We start from the raw sequence: 17860 nt of genomic DNA, 5'->3' as shown, positions 1-17860 counted from the left end.
GTACTTGATGAAAAATATTTTCAAATAGCAATGTTCCCAAACTATTTGCATTGGATTCACATACAGGCAGCCCCTGGGCAAACGGGTTCCAATCTGTTTGTAAGGCGATTTGTTCTGACTTGAGTACACAACACCGGTCAATATAAAGGAGCCAATCATAAGTACAGGAAATGTATTTTAATAAGTTGAGTTGCAGACCAGCTTAAAGACCAACTGCTCACCCTTCATCAAACTAATCAAGGTACTCAGGACAAGTTGCTGTGTGTCAACTTCTTCAGTGTTCTAAATGGTCAAGTCAAATGCCACATGCCATCAATTATTTAACTAGACCTTTCAGAGGATCCTAGCTACAAGCACCTGGGTCACAAATTTAATCTGCATTGGAGTTACACTACCATTGGGAACTGAAAACATTGTAGCCTTCAGGAACACCCACTACTACCATGATACTAGTTAGCCCATTATTCAAAATTTAGAGTTGAATATCTAAGAACCCCAGGAAAAATCAATCAACCAACCACACAACCTGAAGCCTTACTTTACCAAAACTAACCTATCAGCTATATGGACAATAAATCAGATACCAAACATCCAGCTGACAATTTGCCCTGTTGAATTTAGAAACCAAAGTCTGTGAAAACTTATCAGCTGCATTTTAGATGTTTATTCAAAACTAAAGTCCAACTTCCAAGTAAATTATTGTGCATAACTTCAAGGGTGTACAAATGCCAATAACCAAGACAGGGGTCTACTGTATCTATTAAATGTTTATGAACTGATTGAATCATTTGGGATTAAGATAGCCTACCTGTAGGAGAATAAATTTGTCTTCAGTGGAGAAGAGAACCACTGTGTTGTGCATTGTATCATCATCGTCATCTTCCTCTTTACTTGGAGATGTATCCACTCCTGTAGACTGAGACAAGATATAGATAGTTCAGCACTAGAAAATCAGTTCAGCACTAGACATTCAAGTCAGTTTCCTTGCAATTAATTCTATTTAAATGCCTGGACTTTTTTTTCAGGCAGTGATGACTTAGAAAAAAATAAATTCTTTAAATTTGACCATAAAAATGCCCACTGTTTTATCTTGAAATATCAGGTCCAGCGGCCTGTGCACATCAATGATGCACCTGCAATTGCGATGCTATTGCAATGAAAGCGATGCACGCACATGCTGGTTCAGTTTTCATCATGAAAAGTAATTAAATATAGTGTGTTTCATTTGGAGAGACCTGGTTCATTTTTGGGTACTACAATGAGGTACTACATTTGGGTACTACATTTGTTACATTGTAGGAAACCTGAGCTTTTCATGTCAAATTTGAAATGGAGAAAGCAAAACAGTGCATTGGTACAGTTACAATACCGTTAAACCTTTGAAACATGGCTTCAGAGACACAAAGTATTGATTAGTGAGAGAAGGATCACAACTATTCCCTTATGCATAAGCAACAATTTTTATTGCTGTAAAGTCACTGCAGCAGGCAAGTGGCTAAAGGCAAATAAACCTATGCCCTATTCGGTCGAAGAGTCTAATGCTGGGTCTCAAAATTGGTGCCTGAGAATTATAAAAAGTAATTCTAGATTAGCATTTTACTCTATTGTTACTTTTTAAAATAAAAACTTTAGTTTGTATTAAATTTAAGACGTCAAAAAGAACTTGATCCAGTTTTTAAATCTAAAATGATTTCATTTTTAAATGCTGTATATAAAACTTGAGAAACAAAAATAATCAAATTAAACAATACAAATTGGCTATAATGAAGCTTAAATATGGACAGAGATTTTGATAGTGAGTGAACACGTTTGGTTACCTTTTACCATTCTGAATTCTGTTCACTTCATAGAACATATCCCCACCTGAAGAGTGGGCTTCTGCTACCACTTGTTAAATGCACAGAAGAGAAGATTGACTGGATCTCAGATTTTCCCCCAGTATGCCAACAGAGAAGTGCTTCACTCTTATTAATGACATCCCCATAACGGCCCAAATATGTTTTGAAAAACAAGAACACTACATTGGCAAAGTGTGGTCACAAACTTGTGTGTAAAATTTTACACAATGTGTGTGTAAAATTGTGCCACAAATGTGTATTTCATGCTTTTGGTCCAATGCAATCATAAATAAATCTGCAATGGATTAATTAGGTTGCAACTATTCCCCAAAATAATCCAACTTCTGATACCCAAACCATTTAATTCTTACCCCTAGAGACTCCAAGATTCCAGACACAGACTTCAAACGTGATCGCCCTCGTCCTCGCCCAACATGCCCGCCACCACGGGGTCGTTTTTTGCCTGGAAAACTGTTGCAACGACCCTGAAGCAAAATAATGAATGTTTTAAATTCCACATTTTTAAAAAAATTACCTTTAGCTGCGAAATTCTGAATACATGTGACAGTGTCATGTAAACTCAGAGGGGAGGGATAAAAAGGAATCATCGGGCAAGTCCCAATAGAACCATCATCCTCACAATATCTTAAACCACATGATCACCCACCTCTACCCACCAGCCGCCACTCCCCCCAACCTCACATCCAGAACTTCTATAACTGACAACAGCAGCAACTGCTCTTCACTCAATATTGCTTTGCTCAAGTCAAAGCATGACAATTGTTACAAAGACCCTTTTTTTTTAAATTGTGTGTATTTTTGGTCGTGGACTGAAATAGGAAAAGGACTGCTTTAAAAACCAAGCAAAGGTTACAGCACTTTTCAAAAACAAGTTACTAGCCATTGGTTGAAAGTGCTGTTTAAACTACGGTCTGTGCAAGCAGAATGGCAGGTTTACTACAGATTATCTGGAACCAGGGGTGTGCATGAAGGGAAATGCAGCCAGGAACAAGGAGCGGATTGGTCAGTGGATGGTGACAAGTTGTCAATGACAAAGATTATTTTGGCTGCCAACAATTGTGATTTGTTCCCAGGTAGATGAACAGAAGCTAACTGGACATCTAAAAAGGCAGGTGGTGTCCTTTTGTCTACAGAAAAAAAAAAGTCTCAAGCCTGACAGAAGTCAGTTCATTTCACCTCATAAGTTGCTGTAAGCCATGGCTCTTAACCAATAAGTCAAAGACTTTAAATGGGAACCAGTCACTCAGTGCCACCTACAAGCAAGCGAAAGGACCTGGGAAAAGAAGATTGAGGAGCAGCAAGTCCTGATGAGACAAAAGGATCATCACAGAGAACTTTGTGGATAGTGCCCATTGAACTGCCTTCCTAGTATTTCCTTGCACTCAAAGAAATAAAGTCATAGATATTGAGTGTTTGGAGAGAGGAGGTTTTATAAGCAGGTTAGAGTTTTATATAGTTATATGTTGACAGTTCATTTGTTTAGTTACAGCTAGACTATTTATTTGTAATAAATAGTAATTGTTAAGTACAGAAATCTGGTCCATGCTCTCTGTCAACCTGGGTCTAAAAGACAGGCAAATTGGGGAACTTTAAGTACTTTTATAAAGTCTGCTTTGTGACAACCCTGGGAATAGTGGTGCTCGATTTCCTGTGTCTTACTGCAGTGAGATGTAAGTGTACACAATAACCAAATATGTTTGAAGAGAAATGGACTTGAACTTATGCAGCATATAATCAAGTGTCGAAGATACACACCAGTGTAGTTCATTTACTGACTTTGAAATGCATTGACTTTGATGAGGTGACATGAAATTTGAACACTGACAAATTCTACAGGTAGCAACAAGATGAATGGCCAGTGGTTCATCCAACACTGCATGTCTGATAAGCACTTCTTCCCACCTCCTCCACAGTCTCTGTTGATGTTTTGCCAGTATGCATGTGAAGATAATCCTCTGCCTGCAGGTGATGCTGTTGGACATTATACAGATGAGCAGGGCTTTCAGAAGTAAGGTGATTTGGACAAGCGGAGTGAGTGGTTAATGCATAGCAAACGAAGTATAATAGTCATATGAATTGTACAACACGGAAACAGACCCAACTTGTCCATGCCGGCTACATATCCTAAATTAATCTAGTCCCATTTGCTAGCATTTAGCCCATATCACTTTAAGTCCTTCCTATTTATTTATAGTTTTTTTTCTCTCTTCCCATTCCTCAATTCTGAATCAAAACAAAAACATATTTCTCACTTCCCAGCCCATGACAAGTACTTCTATTCGATAAGTATGAGGTAGAGTGTAGATAGGGGGCGGTGGTATCATCTATGAGACTATTAATTCAGAGGCCCAGGAACCCAGGTTCAAATTCTGATTCGGTAGGTGGCGGAATTTGAATTTAATAAAAAGAACATCTGGAATGATGACCACTGTTAACTGTTGGGAAAGCCTATCTGGTCCACTTAGGGATCAAACCTGCCATCCTTACCTGGTTTGGTCTATATGTGGTTAACTGTTTGCTGCCCTCTGGACTATAGACACTGGCTTAGTCAGTGACATCCACATCTCATGAATATATAAAGAAAATTAATTTACTCTTTAAAACCAGGAGATTCGAAGAAATTGCTGGGTTTGAGGAGTTGGCAATCAGGTGGCAGCTGCAGTTCAATGCAAAAGACATATAAAGTGGTACACTTGGCAGAGAAAGAACAAAGAAGAAGCTTAAACAAGGAGGCTGTGACCTTCTCAAACATAGCAATGTTGCATCCATGACATCAGAATGATCTAAAATGTTCTATAGGCAATGCAGCGCTTTATAAAATATTCACTGCTGCAGTGTAGGAAATACTGCAGCCACTGTGCATAGAAAGTCTCAGAGACAGCAATGACAGATGACTGGATAAAAACAGAAAGACCTGCAGATACTGCAAATCAGATACAAAAACAGAAGTCTGGCAGCATCTGCGAAGAGAAGCCAGAGCCAATGCCCCGGGTCTGGTGACCCCTCTCCAGAACCTCCTCAGTCCTGAGGAAGGGTCACCAGACCCAAAACGTCAACTCTGACCTCCCCTCACAGACGCCGCTGGACTTGCTAAGCCCCTCCAGCAACTTCTGTCCTTGTTGTAGATTACCAAATAATTAGTTTTTCATTGTTAGCCAAAGAATGGGAGAACTTCCCTGCGCTTCTTTGATCAGTGCAGTGGGATCCTTCCATACACCTAGACATGGATGTGAATAAACATGGGCCAGATTATCTGAACGGCAACAGATTGAGAAAGCTGGAGATGCAACAAGAGTTGCTTGGCTGGTGTACCAAGGCAATCAAAGCAAGCATGCAGGTGCAGCAGGCAGCAAACAGTATATTGGTTTTCATGGCGAGAGAATTTGGATACAACAAGGATGCTTTGCTGCAATTGTACAGAGCTGTGGTGAGACCTTAATGGAATGCTGCATGCAGTTTTGGTCTCCTGATTTCATGAAATAAGGGTTTGCAGAATGACTTCTGGGATGGTAGGACTGATGTATGAAAGGAGGGCATACAAGAGGGCAAGACAATTCAATGATTTCAAGAAGGAATTAGATACAGTTCTTAGGACCAAAGGTATTAAAAGGTAAGTGGAGAAAGAGGAGGAACAGGATACTGAACTGGATGATCATGCCAAATGGTAGATTACAACAAGGACAGAATGGCCTACTCCTGCTCCTACTTCCTATATGATAGTGCAGAGTAAAGATGAGAAACAGGTAGAACTGCTCTACTTAAAATCTAATAGGTTAAGCAGTAAGGCAGACCCACTAAACTGAGTCAAAAATTAGAGTACAATAAAAGTATTAAAACGGATGGCAAGGAGTTCCTATAAATATTTAGAAAAAAAGAGTTAACAAAGTGAGCCTGAAGAATTGACAATGGAAAATAAGAAACTGTCAGAATGAACCAAACAACACAGAAGCATTGATAAATTTGGAAATGAAAGAGAGGGACAGACAGAAAATCACAAATCAGAGACTGACAAGCACCTACATCATGATGGATTTTATCATGTAGTCTTAAAAGATGTAACTAGTGAGATGCATCAGTTTTAAATTTCCAAAGTTCTCTTGATTCTGGAATGGAGGACAGCGAATGTTCCTCCTTTATTCAAAAAGAAAGACAGAACTATAGGCCTGTTGACTTAACACTTGCCATAGGGCAAATATCAAATGCTATTAAGAAAGTAGTTGTACCAGGACACCAAGATGAATTCAGGCGAATCAGGCCAAGTCAATAAGGTTTTGTGAAAAGGAAGTCATTTTTGACCGATCCATTGGAGTTCAATTTGTGCTGTGGATTAAGGGTGACCAAAGACGACATTTGATAAACTGCCTTAAAGGTTACTGCTCGTGGTATGCAGGTAACATATCGGTATGAATTGAAGATTGACTAAGCAGAGAATTGACGAGCTGCGATGAGTGGAAGGTATGACTGCCAAAATTGCTGATGACGCAAAGATAGATAAGAAAATAAGTTGCAAAGGTGACGTGAGGAGGTTACAGAAAAGGTTAAAATGAGACAGTAAAGATGTGCAAATACAGCATAAATATGGGAAATCTTTTTACTCTGAAGGTTGTCTCTCTTTGGCATTCTGTTTCCACAACCTTTTCAGGAAGGGGGGTCCTTGAATTTTTTTTTAAAAAAGGCAGAAGTGGATAGATTCTGGTTAAACAAGGAAGTGAAAGATGATAAGGGACAGGTGGGAATACAGATTTGAAGTTAAAAATCAGATCAATCACAAGCCATGTGAATGCCAAATCAGGCTCAAGGGTCTGAATAGCCTATTCTTGTTGCTGGTACAATAGGAAGTGAATAATTAAACAGAGAGAGAAGCTCTGTAAAATACTTCAGGGTGACAGGCAGGTTAGCAGAATGTATGACAGGCTGTCGATGAGGTAGTTGATCAAGGGGTAAAAAGAAATACGAAACCTGGATATTCAAATATATGATTTGCTGAAGGTTCAAAATATAAATAGTTATTAAAAAGTTTGTTTTTAAAGAAAATCAGTAGAAATACAAGTAGGCACCTAAAAATAGGGATGAATTTCACAATATACTAGTTAGGCCACAGTTTGCAAGTCATGTCTACTCTATAGAAAGTGTACAGCAAAACTACGCCAGAGATGGGAAACTATGAGCATGAGTAAAAGCCAATAGTATTTGCACCATATCAGAAACAACAATGAAATTTAGTTCACACATTTGGAAAATTCCCAAAAGGTTTGATGGAGACCATGGCGATTCATGTGAGGGTAATATAAATCACCATAAAGTGATTGAGACTTGACACCTTAAAATTGGTCAAGGGAAATGAAATAAGTTATTTGAAGCAGAGGGGGACAACAGGCCAATAGGATTAGTTTTGGATTGCAAGAACAAAGAGACAATATGCTGAATAGCTTTCCTTCAGTACCATAAACTTCGTGCATTTGCATAGCCATTTGTCCGATTCCCAGTCTATGCTGTTAACTGATCCACACAAGCTTCAAAAGCTTATGGTATGGAAGGAAGGAGGAAAAAGTGTGCATGTCTGTGCACTCTTGCACAGAACCTTCAAAATATCCATTCAAAGTTGTTTCATTAAGTGGACAATCTTCTATTTCAATCACAGCTAAAATTCAAAAACCAGGGATGTTGATATGCAGTGGTAGTTTCCTTAAGAGTGAGCCAGGCAGCTTGGGTTCAAGTCCTACCTGGATAGAGATGTGTAATAACATTGCTGTAGAGGTTGATTATAAAAGACATATTTTTGAAATAATAAAGCCCTTTCTTCCTCGTTTACCTGCTTGACTCGAGGGCGACCTGGTGAAAAGCGCCTCTTCATTATAGCAGGCTTGCCAGATTCACTCTTCATCATTCCAGAGTCAGCTGGGAGGGAATCTTCAGTTTCTGTTAACCGGAGGTCTGAATTGGACTTTTCAGCTTCTTCTTCCACCCTTGGAGAAACATCATCTGCTACGGTCATGCAAACATCCATAGTAGCCAGACTGGGATCACGGTCCAAAGTAACTGGATAATCTGGTTCCAAGCAGGTGCTGTTCGAGTCCGTTTGACTTTGATTCGATATTTCCTCTACTATCTCGGATTTAATGAACATGTTACTGACAGGGTCTGTGCTCCCAATATCCTGCACCTCCATTTGAGCATCTTGCTCAGTCTTTAGCTTATTTACTGCAGGTACAACCTCCATAGGGGTCACAATATCATTAACTTCCATTTCAACAGGATTATCCCTGGTCTCCATTCCATCCGAGACTATATCAGAAACTTCACCCCTCTCCACGAAGCTACAGCTTGAATCAGCAGGAATGTCACAGAGCTCAGTTTTGTCTGTTTGGATTTGGTTAGTCTCCTGCTTGATCGAAACAGAGGTGGCAGAGTCTAATTGTGCTTCGGCAGAGTTACTAGCAGAGTCCATCAGGTCAGGGTGTGAGATAAGGCGGTGGGGTTTCAATTCTTCTGGGATGGAACCAGTGGGACTGACACCCATCTCTGCAGGAAGACCTGGCTCTACCTGGTCTAACAGAGAAACCGAGCTCTCCATTTTTACTTCCTTCTCCTGTATAAAATCTTCCAACTGGTCTGCTGGATCCAAACTGAAATGTTCTGGCAATTCTTTTCCTGCAGACAAAGGTTCCACTGAAGTGATTACTCCACTTTTAATGCTCTCAGAAGGTTGTGCACCTCCTCCAGTTTCAGAAGTCTGACAAACATCTCTATTTGGAGAAGAATGGAATCCTTCATCAGGTTTCTCATGTTCAAACTCTTTCACTGTAGTTAAGTCTTCAACCCCACCTTCCTCTGAAGAAATAAGAGATTGAGATTCCACCTGCTCCTTGGTGCCAACATCAGACGTTTGTCGTCTTTGAATTGCTGTTTCCACACTACTACTAGTAGCTTCAATGGAACCTGTCAAAACAAAAATGTTTAAAAATTACCACTCCACCATTAGCCCTCTATCATCTACCCACAACACCAATTTTGTTAATATTTTATTTTTCCCACCAGATATTTAGGAAAATTAGCTATGGTAAATTTCCAAAACAAATATCAAACTAAGATTGAGAAGTAAAGGTGACAAAACAATTATTGAAATCATGCCGAACGTACTGTAAAATAATTACTTTTCTAGTTTAATGAATAAATAACAGACTCCAGGGGTTAGATTACAAAAAGTGCAAGGTGGCCGAGTGCACAAAAAACATTTCACAGTATTCAAAGACTTCACTTGTAATTTCAGTGAAGGCAGAGTTGTGAATTTAAGACAATTTTTGGTCTCCATTCATCGTTTTTAAAAGCCAAAAATCTTTTGTCTGACTCACCCACATCAGTCTCAGAGGCAAAGAACTGTGGGTTCATGCTCCACTCTAAGATTTGTGCTCGCAGCCTAAGCTGGCCTCAATTGTACATTATTAGATGCAGTGCTTTCGATAAAAGTTTAAACTGAGGCCCCTCTTGCGTTTCAGATAAATATTAAAGATCAGAAGGCAATATTAAAAAGCTGGGGATATGCTCTTGATGCCCTGGTCAACATTCCTCCTTTAAATCAATCCAATTAGCAAACATAGGCCATTGCAGTCACCTTCTTTCTTTTTATAGGGCATTGCTAGTGTAGAATAGCTGCTACAATCCATTCAGCTACATTACAGTAACTCCAGAGAACACTTTGTTGTGAAGCATTGAGGCAACTAGAGGATTTCCTGAAACAAAAACAGTGTGTGCTGGAACAACACAGCCAATCTGTTGAGAAAAAAAGTTTCAAGCCCAGTGGCCCTTCTTCAGAATTCAAAGGATCTCCTACAGCATGACTAGCAAGTAGTCAGTGGCCCAAAGTCAAAATGGGAACACTGACAGGCACCAAGATATTAACACTGCAAAGCACCGAGCTTGGTGAATAGTGGGCCTGCCAGCAGAGCATATTCCCAAGAGAGGAAGCAGTGAGTCTCCAAACTGTGGAGGTTGTAACTTTAAAATATACCTACAAATGCCACACAACAGCAGAGATAACTGCACCACCCAAAAATTTAACTGTGACAGATAAGGCACAACATATATCCTGTAAATCCTTTCAGTTACATGGAAAGGAAACACAAATGTGGATACTTACATTGAGTGCATTGTTTTCAGTGCAGCACACACAGCATTTTAATATTCCCACCCCACTTGCCTCAACAACCTAATTTAGATCAGGTGACTTAAATACTGTACGGTTCAACTGTTAAGTGCCTATTTTTATTCATTCACTTTACTGTGACTTCGACATTATCTTTTGTGAAGAAAGATTAAAAGTACACTTGCCAACTATGTACTCTGTCTGCGCTAGGTTTCCATTTACCAATCTGCCTACCCTTTATCAGTCTGCGCATATTTCAAAAAGTCTTTAATATTCTCTATTACGTTATCAGTTAATTTATTTTCAATTTTCCCCTCAAAACATCTCTACATTTCTTTTCTGCTTGATGCTCTATTGTACTATGAGCCTAGTGTTAATCATAAGCTTGCCTTATCTGTACATTTCTATTGCATTTCCTTTGGTCACCCAGATAGCATTCATTCTTCTTGGGAGCAGAAAGGTCACATCCAGTTGACACTTTTCGATTAAATTTATAGATGCTAATACTACACAAAAATAAAGTTACATATTTTGTTGACTCAGCTGATTATAATTTCTTTCCAACCCAATTTTATCTGGATTAATCTTCCCTCTCACCTGGTCATCTGAAAGAGTTACATTTTCCTGGGCTGTGGTTTCCACAGTGCTGGTGATCCACAGACAGCCAGAACAGCAAATATCAGCATGTTGTCAACAGTGGTATGGACATGACAAGCAAGTTCTCTCCAAGTCATGTTCCATTTTGTTCTTTCATTGTCTCTGGGTCAATATCAATTTCTTACCCAACACTATAAAAGTGCAAATCACCATCAAGATTGCAGCAGTTTACAACAAAAGGTCGAATGGATGTTTTGACCAGCAAAATGTTTGAACTAATTATTTTTCCTCATGGAAATAAATCTGTACAGATGATGTTGCTATTTATCAGAAAAATGAGACATCAAAAATTCAGAGTACAGCAGATCCAAGACAAGTTTCAAAATTGACAAACAGCCCCAGTTTAAAAGCAAGTTTCTCACCCTCCTGTTTCTGAAATGGGTTTCCAGCGACACTCTCATTCAATTGTTTTTCTGGTTCAACATTCTTCTTTTGCTTTTCAGACCATTCAGTTTCTTTTACTTTCTCTACACAACAAAAAGCAACATTTTCAGGCTGCTTAAGCAGTTTTTTTTGAAATCTTGAAAATTAATCAAAATGAGCTCTATTTAGACAATGGTGCATTAAAGCATGAATGTGCATGCGATAATTATTTACAGATACAAGTTCAATCCTCACATTATGGATTTCCTGATCAGTGACATTACTGAAGAATCCATGGCCAAAATCACCTTACGGCCTCTGATGCATGACTCACATTTACTAACTTTGAATGACCCAAAAAGCTATCTAACATCCACTCTTCTGCATGATGCATAGAATAAAGATGGAGAAATTCTTCCATCACAAAAATGAAGCAATCTTGCAAAGACTCCAGTACATATTTAAATAATTCATTGTCTCCCATGCAATAGTAAATTTGAAGTGATCATGAGAAATAACTAGATAGGAGCACAAAAAGATCAAAACAAAGCTTTATTTTGTTGCTTAATAATTGTGTTTCGGAGCTCGACCTGTCGGCAGGTCAAGTGGGATGCAAAGTCACAAATAATCCATAGAATTACTTTGGCAAACCTGCAAAGGGCTATAAGAAAAGGAGCAGACCAAATAACCAGGGTTAGTAACTGCAATCATGACAAACTCTTACTGTGCCACAGTTCAGAGTAGTAAGTGTCCCACATGATATGAAATATTTTCACATAAAATTATGAAAAATGTGTGTTTTCTAGATGGAGAGTCAAAAATGTTACTCCAAGTTACAACATAGGAGGATACAGCACACCATACTCAAGACTTAATACATTAGCTTACTGAAATAAAAGTGAAATTAAAAAGGAAAGAAAGGCGTGCATAACATTTTCACTATGAAATTTTCTTCAAGGGTGGTGGTGGTGGAGGGTTGTTTTTCAGACTGGAGGCCTGTGACAGCTTTTTGTCATTTATATAAATGATTTGGATGCAAATATAGGAGGAATGGTTAATAAGTTTGCAGATGACTCCAAAAGTGGTGGCGTAGTTGACAGTGAGAATGCAACTGGACCTTGATTAGATGTGCCGAGGGGCAGGCGGAGTTGAATGTAGGTAAATAGGTGTTACAGTTTGGTACGGCAAATCAGGGCAGGACTTGTACACTTTATGGTAGGGCCCTGCGGAGTGTTGCTGAACAGAATCACCGAGGGTTGCAGGTTTATAGTTACTTAAAGGTGAACTCACAGGTAGACAGAATAGTGAAGGCAGCGTTTGGTACGCTTGCCTTTATTGGTCAGTGCATTGAGTATAGGAGTTGGGAGGACATGTTGCGGCTGCACAGGACATTGGTTAGGCTACTTTTGGAATACTGCGCTCAATTCTGATTTCCCTGCTGTAGGAAAGATGTTGTGAAACTTGAAAGGGTTCAGCAAAGATCTACAAGGATGTTGCCAGTGTTGGAGGTTTCGAGCTACAGGGAGAGGCTGAATAGGCTGTTTTCCTGGAGTGTCGGAGGCTGATGGGTGACCTTATACAGTCACTTCTTCTTTAACATGATGGTTGCGTTCTTATACAACCCTGCGTTATAGAAAAATTACACTTTAGAAACAGTGCTTAAAGTGTCGGTACTGTAGTCACGTTACAGCTAACACGTTCTAAGAGTTTACTCTGTAGAAACAACTTCCCCAATTCATCAATCACGTTACAGTGAATTTGCATTGACGAAATGAGCATCATAACAGAACGACCTGCGGAGGTTTATAAAATTATGAGGGGCAAGGATAGGGTGAATAACCAAGATCTTTTTCTCAGGGTCGGGGAGTCCACAACTAGACGGCATAATTTTCAAATAGAGGGGAAAGATATAAATGGGACTTATGGGGCAAGTTTTTCCACACAGAGTGTGGCACGTGTATAGAATGATCTACCAAAGGAATGGTGGAGGTTTGTTCCATTTCAGCATTTAAAAGGCATCTGGACGGACACATGAATGGAAAGGGATTTCGAGGGATTATAGACCCAAATGCTAGCAAATGGGACTAGATTAACTTAGGATGTCTGGTTGGCATGAATGAGTTGACCAAAGGGTCTGTTTCCATGCTGTACAGCTCTATGACTCGGTAACTGAACTGACATCACAGTGTATCAAAATTCCAATAATCAAATTAAACGTGCAGAGAAAACATAGCGATTTAAATTACAAAAACATTTTCATTGGTCTAAGTTAGGGCTAAACACTTTCCAGAAAGAATCAAATAAATCTATTCAGACATACCTGATTCCACTGACCCAAGCTTCAGTCGCCTCTCAACAACATGCTCAGAAAGTGAAAGGCCTGAGTTTTGTGATGGGTTTTTACACATTGTACACGTGTACTGTTGCCCTGATAAAAGAAGAGATGAAGGGCCACAGTCTGCATGGATCCACCTGAGAATAAATCATGCAAGAAGCAAATGAAAAGTTACTGTTTCTAAACCTTAAAATTGACAAGACGAAGTTGGCATGTACACGAAATATAGTAAATTGTAATGCGTTATTTCCTTCAAACACCTAAAATTTTTAGTAACATAATATGGAATGAAATCTGGTTCTTTCCTGAAGGAAATGAAGCACTAAGCAGAGGTGGTCACACAAGACTGTACTGAAAAAGGTGAGGGGGTAAGGTTACCTATTGTTAATCAACTGGTGTGCATGCTTAGCAGCACAATAAAATTCTAAGTGGAAAATGTTTAAATAGGATAAGTTCATTTACTAAAAGCCTTTGGGAAGCAAGGGTGTAAAAAATGTTGACTTGGTAGAATTAGATGAAGTGGAGTGGAAGGAGCCTAATCTACACCTTATATATTGGCATAGACCAATTGGGCTAAATTACCAGTTTCCTTGCTGTGTAAGTTACTCAAGAGTTCACAGTCTATACGCTTGAAAAGCATTAAATTTCACCCACACTAGTTTAGGTTCTACATGCATTGTTAGAAACAACTTATATGGAGACAACTGAAGGGGCACTAATTTTAGTCTTCTAATACAATTTGGCTCCAATCAACCTCTGCATACATACTGCGATGAGATTTCCTACAGATGCAATTGATCATGATGACTGTTGCTAACAGAAACACCTTTTCTTGGCCTGACAAATAATAAGTGCATAAATCACTTACCTTTGGCAGATATGGCAGTTTAGCGTGTCATCTGTTTGTTCATTTGTTTTACCACATAGTGTGCACACTGCAGTATCCCTGTTCCTTTGCCAGTAACATTTCTCACACACTGAATAGTTGTGATGCCACTGTGAATTTGGATGCCTCCCTGCAGACCTTGAACCACAATCACTGCACACCCGGCAGTTCTGCACAAAGAAATTAGAAGAGAAGCTACCATAAAAAGCACATTAGAGATATCAAATTGGGTCTTTTGATTCAATTGACTCAACATCTGATAGTGCAGCTTCATGATTATTAGAAAATAAACGATAAAAAGGAGCATTTTCACGAAGTTGCACCGAAAATTAAGCCTAGTATGGGACTCTTAGCTGTTGCACGATTGTGCCTCGAACGTTAGACCAAAAAGGAAACCACAAATCATCTCAACCAGAGTTGATCTCCTCTTCCCTCCACATCCCATCATGCACACATGGCAGCAAGTCACTACGCACACATTCTTATCTTAGAAAGCAAGAGAACTGAATTCTTAAACAGAGAAGATATAAAATAATCATTTTTCTTTTCCGTTCTTTCCCTTAGAGTTTCCCACACTACTTCTCATTTGTTAACAAAGACGCAAAAAAAGCAGGCTGCTACCCAAACAGAAGCTTTTTCCTTTCCTCACTCAGAACATTTCACAAGGCATGAGCAATAAAAGAAAATGTCATAATCCTTATGACTGATTACAGAAGATGGCAACAAAACTCAAATGCATATAGGAATAAACTAGCCTGTACTGGGTCAGGTTAACCAACAAAAGGTACCAACAGGCAGTTAAGGAGGGAGGAAATTTATAACAGTGTTGTGCAACAGTCAAAACCAGAAGGAAAGCTAAGCCCTAGTAGAGTAATCCAACTTTCTGCTCATTCAATCCTTACAAATAAAAGATCAAAAAAGTACAAAAATTATATGAATAACCCAGGTGAATGCAGAGATCCACTTGGAGATCAGCAGAAACAAAACATTAATCATCTAGGAGTTGTTAGATGGCAGCAAATGTTTTATACAAGAGGAAAGAGTCAATATGGTTGGTCTTCTTTTCTCCCACCCATCTAAATATGGACAGTGACATTTCTGTTGATGATCGGCAAGAACATCTTAAAAATATAGAAAAAGTGATCAAAGAAATGGATATCAACCATATTACTATAATAAATTCAGTGACAAATTTTAACCATCAGTTGAGAAAGCAACTAGACACATTCCAAACTTCTTGATAGTTAAAAAGCAAGTGAATCTACTATAATAAGATCTGCAAACTCCCAAAACAACTCCGTGGAATTCAGGAAAAAACAGTATGCAAGACTTTCAAGTATCATTCCTGGGGAGTCAGCAGTGTAATTGTAATGGTCTAGTAACCCAGAATCCTAGGCTAACATTATGGGGACTTGGGATTGAATCCCAACATGGCAGATAGTGAAACTTGATTTCAATAAAAATCTGGGATAAAAAGCTAGTCTAATGGTGACCACTGTTGATTTGTGTAAAACCTCCATCAGTTCATTCACTCATCATCACTTTCGGGAAGGAAATCTGCCATTCTTACAAAAAGGTAGTTGCTTTTTAACTGCCCTCTAGTTAATTAGGGATGGGCAATAAATCCTGACACAAGTCAGCGATACCCACACCCCATGAACAAATAAGCAGAAAAACATTAAAACTGGTGTTCCAAACATAAGAGACTAAAGCCATCATGTACTGTCTGCCTGCCTGACACTGAATGACATCAATAGAACACACAAGCGTACGTACATAAAGACGCAAAGCACCCACCTTGCATTTCCAGCTATCAGTAGGCAGTGATTCCATTGCTGGTTTTAAACAAAATGTGTGATAGCCCTTGTCACATGCATCACACACAAGCATCATTGTGTCGGCACCAGGCTGTCTGCATAGAATTTAATAGACGACATTACAATTTAGTAAAATAATCCAACACACTGGAAAACAAGGACATTTGGGCCACTGTACCAGCTCTTCCAATGAGCAATCCAGTTAACCCCATTCCCTGTTCTTTCCCTTTATGCCTGCAATTTTTTTTTGCGTCTTCAAATATGTGTTCAATTTCCTTTCTGCCAACATTCCATGAACGTATCAAGACAAAAGTTGGCAAACCAATACAAATTACAGCACAAAGGTACCACAAAATATTTAGAAAGAGAATATGCACCACCTGGACTCATACTTTCATTTTCCTATAACTATTAAAATTCTAACAGGAAAACAGGTTACACAGATTTCACATTCCTTGACAATAATGCACATTTCATGCAGTGTCTAAATGAGATACAAACCTGCAAGTCTGGCATACTTTGCACTCAGGGCACTGCCAACCAGCACGTTTAACTGGTGTTACGGCAATTTCCAGACATGCACCATGATAATGCAATCCACAGCTGGTACAGAAGAGAAGGTCCAGGAGATCCCCTGGTGCATCACATACGCCACAATTTGCCTCATCCTTTGCTAAAATGGAATTTAAAAAAAAAGTACTATATTAAAACTTATGCTATTTACTTCACTTCATTGATGAAATTCAAATCAGAGACTGAAAATTTATAAAGGTGAATGATTTTTTAAAACACATTTGATTTAGTCATCTTTTTAAAGTATCCCAGCATCACTTTACAGGGATATCTTTCTGATTGCAAGAACAGGCACTAAAACCTGGGTTAAGTGCAGAGCTAGGACTTCATATTAGAAAAACTGAGTTCCATTAATCACTACTCCAGTCATAAACAGTTTACTGAATGAGACTCAACTTATACATTTTAAGATACATATTACACAATCAAAATCATCAGCCCAATTTAAAATTAGTTTTTAAATTAAAAGCAAAACAACTGATATGGAAATTAGAACAATTAGCACAAGTACTCAACTAAACAGTTACATCTAAACACCAATATCCTTGTCGATTTTGTGCACTTGTTTCACCTCAAGGCATCAGAATACTACTGCAAAAGCATTCCATTCGCACTGACTCAAATTGCCCAACTTGCACCACAAAAAATTAATTGCCTGTTACAATAAGTGAGCTACGCCAGGTTGTAGCTAAAATATCTTAAAAGACAATTAGTTATATGTGGCAAAACAGGAACACCCAACCCTTGCACAAAAATGCAGTGCTTGAAACAGCCCTCTTGCTACTCTCGTACCCTCACATTGGTTTAACCATCACTTCATCCTCTAGCCCTTTGTGAATTAAATACTGACCATTCTTCACTTCCCATGCACTGGGAATGAAAAATGAATACATGATAATGCAATGGTGACAATCAAATACTACTGAGCCATCGAGCAGTATTTAGGGTTATTTTGAGAGATAAATATAGTAGAGCTTCATTAACAGCATACAGTGGCTTAACTACATTGACAATAAAATTATCCTATTCTGGATTGGAGGAATTGACTATTTCTCAAGTTGCATTCTAACCAGTTGCTCTTTTCAACAAAGTTGAAGTGCACAGTTAAGAATAAAAGAAATATTTAACTTCTGAACAAGTCAAGATGGGCAGCACTGAATAAGAAGACCTGAAGGCAGGAGATGGAAATCAGAGATTTTGGAGAAGAAATTGAAAACACACTGAAAC

At 38.8% G+C, this 17860-nt stretch overlaps 1 protein-coding gene across 4 annotated transcripts in view; it reads right to left on the bottom strand.

The window, feature by feature from the left end:
* The window catches only part of kmt2d (lysine (K)-specific methyltransferase 2D), a 245245-nt gene that overhangs the window by 137404 nt on the left and 89981 nt on the right, over positions 1 to 17860 (bottom strand). For all 4 annotated transcript variants that reach the window (XM_043681826.1, XM_043681827.1, XM_043681828.1 and 1 more), the window contains exons 7-14: positions 16562 to 16733; positions 16041 to 16155; positions 14226 to 14413; positions 13343 to 13494; positions 11022 to 11126; positions 7672 to 8798; positions 2210 to 2323; positions 809 to 916 (exon numbers count right to left, since the gene is read on the bottom strand). In XM_043681826.1, coding sequence (XP_043537761.1) covers positions 809 to 916; positions 2210 to 2323; positions 7672 to 8798; positions 11022 to 11126; positions 13343 to 13494; positions 14226 to 14413; positions 16041 to 16155; positions 16562 to 16733 — 2081 coding nt within the window. The remainder of the gene's footprint in view (positions 1 to 808; positions 917 to 2209; positions 2324 to 7671; positions 8799 to 11021; positions 11127 to 13342; positions 13495 to 14225; positions 14414 to 16040; positions 16156 to 16561; positions 16734 to 17860) is intronic.

The sequence above is a fragment of the Chiloscyllium plagiosum genome, chromosome 43 (genome assembly GCF_004010195.1).
Source record: "Chiloscyllium plagiosum isolate BGI_BamShark_2017 chromosome 43, ASM401019v2, whole genome shotgun sequence".
Classification (NCBI taxonomy): domain Eukaryota; kingdom Metazoa; phylum Chordata; class Chondrichthyes; order Orectolobiformes; family Hemiscylliidae; genus Chiloscyllium; species Chiloscyllium plagiosum.
This window is presented reverse-complemented; position numbering and strand designations above follow the sequence as displayed.